The sequence below is a fragment of the Merops nubicus genome, unplaced genomic scaffold, assembly GCF_000691845.1.
Source record: "Merops nubicus isolate BGI_N331 unplaced genomic scaffold, ASM69184v1 scaffold51797, whole genome shotgun sequence".
Taxonomy (NCBI): domain Eukaryota; kingdom Metazoa; phylum Chordata; class Aves; order Coraciiformes; family Meropidae; genus Merops; species Merops nubicus.
Window position 1 is genome coordinate 4,606 of NW_008620651.1, and position 8,608 is coordinate 13,213.

An 8,608-nucleotide genomic window follows, 5' to 3' on the forward strand; every position below is an offset into this window, starting at 1 on the left:
GAACCACGCAAGAACTGGTTCTGAACTGGAGCTGGAAGTCCTGCAGCAGGGAGGCTTGTGCTGCTCCAAAGGCTCAGGACTAGAAGTGGCTGTTAAAGGTGGCTGACAATTGGCCAACTCGCTGGGCAATTCCCCTGCTCAGCAGCCTTCCTTTCTGTTCTGGTCACAACAAAATAACATTGATATGAACACACAACTGACACAAACATACAAGGGGATCATATGAAGCTGCTCTGGAGCAGACTGTATATCCCCTCTTTGGGAGGTCGTATCCCAAGGCAGGATCTGCCCTGAAAGCTGCAGTATACAGAGGCTGCAATGTGCACCTGAACCCTCACGAACTCCAAAGAAGCCAGTGGGATTGCACAGACTTTAAACAAGTGTGAAAGGATAAGCAGGCTCCTACTGTTTAGTGAGCCAAAATGCATTATGCAAACAGCCTGATTCTGCTCTCACATCAGTTTTGCATCATTCCAGCTCATGGTTTTCAGTAGTTCCTCTCAGCTGACATCTATGCAAGCGTTGGAACAAAAATAATGCTTATAGTATCTTTTCTCATTCAGTCATTTCTCTAGAACAAAACTTGTACTGGTGCAAGAACCAGTCCCTGTTTCTGTTCCAGACATGTTCTGAGCACTGAAATGCAACATAAGAAGATTGCATGTGTTATGTGCAGGTCATTGCCATGCAATGTCTTTCACCCCTTGTTCCAAAGCCCCCGCTAGCAACCTGCACGGGAAGTGAATGATATTAGCAGATTACCCCTTCACTGGTTTTCTGCAAATCTGAAGAAGTATTTCTTGTGTCGTTGCCTGCATCCCCAGCATCAGAGCTGCTCTTATTTTCTTCCTCTTTGCAGTCCTTATCATCTTCATCTCCAGGAGATTTCCGTGACTGCTTGGAGGATTTCTAAAACGATCAACAACCAAGTTAAAAAGTAAAAACAAAGCTTCAGTAATAGAAATACACTTTTGAAATGCATGTGGAATGCTATCTGATCATGCAATTCCCTGTTCAGGGTGAACATTGAGGAGGATACGTGGGGTGAAAAGCGTTTTTCGGGTGAAGTAGTTGGAGTGAATGAAACAAAAGGAGAAATTTTGTGTTCAACACAGGTTGGTAGCACAACTGACTGTGACACAGGCACAGTAATAGGAGATGGGTATTAATGTTGGGTCACCTGTAGGCTTTGTTAGTTAATGAAACAGATGGTGCCAGCTTGACAAAAGTTTTGATTAAACACAGAGATGTAAAATGAGAATAACATTAGCAGAGCTGCTTTCCATACTTTTTTTTAGTGCTGTCAGCTTTAATATATTAACATTAAACCCATGTGGAACCAATACATCTTTTCTGCTCTCTTTATGTTATGCAATTCTACAGTACAAAAGGATAAATTGTGGCATTAAGCCACCATCTTCCTAATCCTGTGTTTACCCAGAGTCTTCTGGAAAGAAGGTGGTAGAACAGACCTGAATTTCTAATGTAAAACACACAAAGTGGGTGAGATTACTTAATACATTTTGTTTGGTGGATGAACCATGAAAATTTTCACTCGTCCCCAGATTGAGCCTGGATCAGACTGTCTACTTGCTTCTTCTAATTTCATTTAGTTTTCACTTTCAGAGAATAACACGAATGTGAATGAACGTGTCTCTGCCACAATTTCTACAGTTTTTAAAGCAAGGTACAGATCTGGAGGCACACACAAGGACCGGAGGAATTGGCTATAATGCTGCTCCCTTTCACCCAGGTGGCACGTGAGACGTATATGTGAGCCCAAAGTTGTCACTATGCAGGTGATTATTTTCACCAGCCATTATGAGGGAGTCTGAGACACATTATTCTCAGTTTCTTCCCCTATGCTGTTACCTAGATATTAACAGGGCAGGTAGGTACTACACTGCAGGTCTTTTATCTACAAAACAGAGTGCCCAACTCTTTGCTTCATGAATTAGTTCTACCTCCCTCCCATTCTGTATGCTGTACTGAGATTTTACACTCAGCTACACCAGGAGCAGCTGAGCACATCTGACGCTACCATATCTTCTAGCATGGCATCTGGGGCACTCATACTGGAGATGGAAGAGGGAACTTGAATTCTACTGGACAGGAACCAAACCTGAACTCACACCTCACAGGAGAGACACTTTTTTTATTTTTTTCATGGGGAAATACCTATCAAAGATGATCAAACTTAATCCATCTTTGCATGGATTTTCTTTGCAGCCCTTCTGAACCCCTTCACATCCTTCAACTCCTTCTCAAAGTGTGGGCAGTAGAACAGGGCAGATTACTTCAACTGCCGTCTCACCCAGGCTGCCTACAAAAGCAAGAGCAATTCCCTGTGCCAGTCTGAACGCCAGCATTATGGTACTGGAATCAAAACACTGAAGAAGGAAGAAGAGATTCCCATGAGGTGGGCAGTATTCGAATTATAAATACACATGGCTAACAATGGAAAAGCTCAGAAGACAACCTTTGAAGTGTAGGATTTTTTCCGTTTTGAGCCTGCTTTTTCATTCTTTCTTTTTCCTTTTCCATCCTCTTCTACCCGATCACCTTCTTCCTCACTGCTGGCATCTGCTGTATTTCCTCCTTCTCCTTCAGTTTCTGATGAGCTCTGTTGCTGAATTGCCTTTAAAATAACAAGAAGAATAAAAACAATAACATAAACAACAAAAATATCACTAAAATCAAATACTTGATTTTTGTTCTGTGTCGAAGACAGAAATACAGGTAACACAAAGCTTACACTTTCATCACTGTAGCTGGGAAGATCTCAGGTTATTCTTGAAATTATCACGAAAAAGGGCTGCAAAGGCAATTTCCTCAGTCACCACTTGAAAACAGTTATCAGATGCAGATTCTGGGATAGCAAGTTTTGAAGAGTTTACACAGAAGCAGAAGATTTGATAACAAGGATGGAGAACTGGAGCTGGAGGACTAAGCGTTGCTTGGTGGAGAGACGTGACATGTTCTACTTTGGGCAAAACTATGGAAACTTTTAGACTTGGGCTGCAATAGGAGATACTTATTCAGAAAAGAAAATGGGTATTACACCCCCCTGCCAAGGTCAAGATGTGTCCACTGTGTTAGGAAAAAGCAAACACTGACCAGAAGCCTGAGAGCTCTTTTGCAGTCCATCTCCCAAAGACAATTCACTAGGTTTTTTAAAATCCCCTAGTCTATGCAAAACATCTGTAGGGCTGAAAATATGAAACAGGAACTGAGAAAGGCAGCAGCTTGTCTGCAGGTGGTCCCTATCTGGTTTGTAAGGTTTTGTGCTAATAATGTAATAGATGTTTGCCTTCTATTGGAGGTGATTTCTTCCTTCAAAAGACCACATTTTTTAACTGAGAAAAGTTCTTTGGTTTTATACGGCCCAACAACTACTCTTTGGCCCCTCCAGCTTCGCTGACTTTTTGTTCCAGACATCCAACAGGGAGAGCTGTTGTACAGCAGCTACTATCTCTAACAGCAGCTTAAACCTCCACCTTCTCACCCCTTCCAACTTTGGCAGTAGTGTCCTACGTGTTATACATTACCAATGTAAAAACCAAAAGTGCAATGACCTTAAGGTCTGTGTAAAATACACTGAACCTGACATAAAAATAAACAACAGAAAAAAGAAGTCAGAAATTATTCATGTTTATACTGGAGTAAATAAAACCTTCCATTTTTAATTCAACTAAATCTGCTGCAGAATTTTCCACTTCATCACCCCGGAATGTCACAGAAAGCAAAGGGCCCTGCAGTACAATTAAAGTTCAATTTGTCACAGAGAGCAAGACCACAGTTGCCTTTACATTACACAAGTAGAAAAGCTGTGAAACTCTCCAGCTCCACCAAAACCAGGACCTTCCACATCACTCGCACAATGTTTACACTGAGAAGTCTTCAGCGAAGGAAACAAGAAAGATAAGGAGGAACAGAAATGAAAGTAATTTACCTGATATCCAGTAAACTTTACTCCAGGGTTGTTTTCTATTTCCCACAGGCCTTCATTGAATCCTTTTCGCTTGTTCGACTTCCCAAACTTATCTTTATATTCTTTATATGGAAAAAGGTCTTTGGGCCCCAGGAACGCACTGCATTTTAACAAAGGTAACATTCAAAAAAGGACTTATATTCCTCCTCTTCAAAAAAAAAAAAAAAAGAAAAAATTAACAGCGCAAGTGTTTTTCCTGCTCTTCTGCTCATTCCATTGTTTCTTTTTCAGGTTTATTTGTTTGTTTGTTTATTTAACACACTGGCTCTGAGTTACTGCTGTGAGTCTTATCTGATGGACTGGCTCTCCATCCCGATGTCTGATGTTGCAAAATCATGCTGGGTCTCTCTAGAAACAACTAAAACTAGTCTCATTTATTATACTAACTACTGCTGGGAACTGGCACTTGAACAGTTTATGAAAGGGATTATATGACCTAATTGCCTGCGATAGCAAGGGAACAAACTTCCAATCCTACGTGTTACAAATCCAGAAAGGCCTCAGAATAGCATATGAAAAATCAAAGCATGTAAGGAGGGCCCAGAACCCATGAGCCAAAACCTATCCCTTGTACTACAGGGCAGAAGAAGCAGTGGCATTTATTATTATCTATACTGCCAGTAACCGTGGGAGCTTCCTTCTTGGAATAAGCCCCTCACATGCTAGATTCTGTGCAAACACAATAAAATGCCCTCTTTCCCAAAAATCCTATAATTTTATATAAGACAAGAAACAATGGGCAAATATAGGCAAATGAGTAATACAAGGAAACAATGAGACACACAGGGTGCTTGTAGCCAAATTTTTTTTTTTTTTTACACAGCACAGGAGGGATTTTGTGCTCTGCTGCAGTCTAAGTCAGCTATGCACTGGGCCAACTAATTTCAGGCACAGGCACCACAATGTAGGGAAAAATTAAAAAAAAAAAAAAAAGTACTTGTTCTGCATAATTTACAGTAAAACTAACTTCTTATATAAAACTGAAGAAAGTATAATCTCCTTTTTACTGGGTGTCTATAGCCTGTGTGTTTACTCTGCTCTGTATCATGGCACTGGGGTGGCTAACTGTTAAGTTAAATTGAAAACAGTGAAGGCAAAGAAAACCCCCACTTCATTGCCACATGGAAGAGGCTGTGTCACCAGTGACCGGAGCTGAGCAAGTCACAGTGTCCTTCACTGTCATCACTGTCCTGCTTCCCTGATGATTGTGCAAGTAACATTAACTCTATGATCTCCATTACCACAGGACTATGGAGCTCCACCATTTGTATTACAGTTTTTCTCCTAACACCACCTGGAGATGGGGAAGTTGCCTTTTTTTGTAGATGGGCTTCTGAGGCACAGACATTTGTCCAAGGTCAAATTCAAACTGACAGCAGAGTACAGAGGAAAACCCAACTCTCTTCAGTTTCAGTCTAACATCTTAATCACCTTAATGATTCCTTGCTGTAAACATTATTTCAGATTAATGCCTGACTTATGCTCTGATTTTTCCCAGCACTTATAAATGTGCAAAGTCTCATTCACTCAAATCATCCCACTAGACAACAAGTTTGCCAGTACAAAGCCAACTGATGGCTAAAGGCATCAGAAAACAAGTCTCTGGGGAAAGAGCTTCCTTTTAACTACATGGGAGACAGAATGGTATCCAAACTCAGCTGACTCATGGAGAAATATCTCAGTGATAGAATTACGAAGCCAAGAATGCATTTACACCTGAAAGCCCAACAGTGATTTCCAGCCTACAAGATGTCTTGTTAATACTAAAGGCTACAACAGAGCAAGGGACCTGAATAAATAATTTTTATCAATGCTTTTGCTAATACTAGATGTCTACCTGTTGCCCAAAACACACACAAACAGCTCAAACACTAACAAAGGAAAACTGTATAGAACTTACCACGAGCTACTTTAATTTAGCTCAACAGTAATGTATGGAAATGTTTCTACAATTTTTTTTGTGTAGAAAACACTGCAAAATTGTCTACATCTTTGTCTGAAAGACCTTCATTGCCACTGGGAGAGGATGACAGTTCCCACTGCTCTGTTACAAAACTAAGGAGCTGCAATCTACAGCTCATTTTTAACAGTCATGCTTTTTAAATTATTAAGGAAACTGTTTTCCTGATTCAGATGTTACAGTCAGATCATGGGCTAATAAAAAGAGATCAGCAGTTTGGGATTCATTCATTTCAGAATAAAAGTGGTCAGAGTTTTTTCTCAAAAAGTTTCTCAAGAAAAATGTTTCCTTTAAAAAATAAATTACATTTTGGTTTCTGATTTTAAAGAATCCTATGTCCATTTGCACTTTATTCTTTTTAGATTATTTTGTGGAAGTTGTACTAGATCACAATATATCAAAAAATCAGGTTGTTTCATTACAGCAAGAGGAAGAAATATTTTAACTAAAATATTTATTAATTTATTAAGCAGAAACTGCCTTTAAAGATTCTTAAAATAAAATGGGACATATGAGCTATGGGGCTTATGTTTTGGAATAATGTTAAAATTAAAAAATAAATAATATATTTTTAATAAAGCTTCAAAACTCCAAAATTGAATTTTAAAGTTCATCAGAATTTCATTTTTTGTTTTCCAATTTTTAAGGAATTCTAGAAAACATTCCCTGCAAGTGGGCAAAGAAAGGATTTAAAATGTAAACACCATGCAAAATGGAAACTGTGATTTATTTTTTTTTTAACTACCTCAGGCAGTTTAAAACAGAGACATTGTAATTTTGGAACTCTGTACTTCATAGCAATTACTACAAGACCTAACTTACTCTTTCTGTTCTGATTCCTTTCTTTCCTATGAGCTCATCCAGCTCAGTTCCTCTATCACTTCTGAGAGCTCCACCCTGCAATATCCCAGCACAAATCTCACAGGAATGTCTCTATTTTAAAGCTATGTGACAACTTCTTCCTTTCATTTCACAAACCACCACACGAGTTCTCACACAGGACACGAACCCAAATGCAGCTGAATACAGCAGCCCGACCTCTGCTATCATGTATATCCAAGCAAAAAAATTTTGCCCTCACTTCTGAACTCAGATGACCCTTTAATAAATTTATGCCAACACTTTTCTTTACAGAAAGCACAGGCACTGGTTATTATTTATGCTTAGACCCTGGTATACCGTCCATGCAGAAGTGTTCCCACCTATTTTCAGGTTTCACTTCTATGTGTTAATACAAATTGGGCTCGCAGGACCCATCTCTAGGCTCTCAATGGCTTCAGTCAGGATTTGTTCAATAAAATCAGTGGACATGATGTTAGCTGCAGTGGAGGAAGACATTTTCAAAGGAAAAGATCATGTTCAGTCACTTACGTTTCATGAGTCCCAAAAAAGAAGATGGGGTATTTATTTGCTGGAGGCTTCACAGCTCCTTCAGGGAGTTCATCAATCTGTGAGACAGAAATGGAAAAAGGATTATTCCCAAACGTTCCTCGCCCAAGAATCCCTACCAAGCCATGGAAGAGCTAGTGAGGGTATTCTGCAGCCCTGGGAGGTCCCACCATGTGCTGGGGTGGGGAAGGGAGGACAACTGCTGATTTTTCAGGCAGGGGGGTCATACAAAGTCAGTGTATGACATGAGCACTGAAGGGAGATGACAGAAGACCAAGGAGCACACAAAAAGTTTTAACGATTTCATGGGCATTATAATAGACAAAGGCAATAAAATCAAGTCTGCTTAATTTAAGTGTTAACTTCAGATGCTGCCTCATCAAAGGCACTGAAGCCCAGAGGGTTACCCTGTCTGTCTCACACAGCCACCTAAATAACTTCTGCAACAAATGGGGAACAGATGGTGTTTCTGAGACCCTGCAGCCGGAAGGCCGGACACTCTCCCACCTGGGGCTGACGGTGGCATGCACTGCAAAACACAGGAGGCACAGCAGGGGGAAGGGCCTGGGACTCTCCCTCCCCTGCAGCACCCTAACAGCGGGGTTTGGTCACCACTCCCCTCTGTCCTCCAGCTCTCACATTTTATCCCTGGCTTTGTACACACAGCTGCAGAGCAGCTAAGGGAAGGATGCTGAGAGCGCTCTGCTGAGATACAGCCTGCACTGGGACACAGCCCCCATGCTGAGCAGTGCCTAGGCTCCATTTTCTGATGTCTGAGTGAGAGTGTTGGCCACAAGGCAGCAGGTTAGGCCCATGACTTGAGTCTTGTCCACATCTAACTTTTCAGTCTTCTGCAATAGAAATAAGAGAGTCCAGGTCCCTACCCACACAAAACAGAAACACAGCACAGCTTTAAGCAAGATCTAAGTGACTGCCTTCCTAGAAATGGCAGTTCTGAGCATATGTGGGTATCTGGAATTAAGAGTCCAGAGAACTCTGCCTAAGGAGGAGTCTAATGAGTCTAGGTATCTATAGAGCAACACTAGAGAGCACGTAGAACGGCTTGCTGCCTGGGTCTTAGGCCACTTAATCTCAACATAAGCATATTGAGTCCCACCAAACATCACTGGAACTGAAAGCACAGTGATGACGTACCGAGGCTATATGAAATCTGCTCCTCAGCAGAGCATGGGGATGGAACCTGCATGTTTTCACTCGGGAGGCCAGGCCCACATGTGCTTTCCTTCTCTTTTCCTGCTGGAGGATCA

The 8,608-nt window shown here is 41.1% G+C and overlaps 1 protein-coding gene across 1 annotated transcript; it reads right to left on the reverse strand.

Annotated features, from left to right (window-relative positions):
- Positions 1–762: 762 nt before the first annotated feature.
- Positions 763–7,399, reverse strand: LOC103776643 (hepatoma-derived growth factor-related protein 3; the record flags this gene model as incomplete). The annotated part of the gene is made up of 4 exons (XM_008944160.1): positions 763–909; positions 2,480–2,638; positions 3,953–4,091; positions 7,323–7,399. Coding segments are annotated over 4 exons (522 nt in total), but the record flags the coding sequence as incomplete, so codon positions are not given.
- Positions 7,400–8,608: the final 1,209 nt, after the last annotated feature.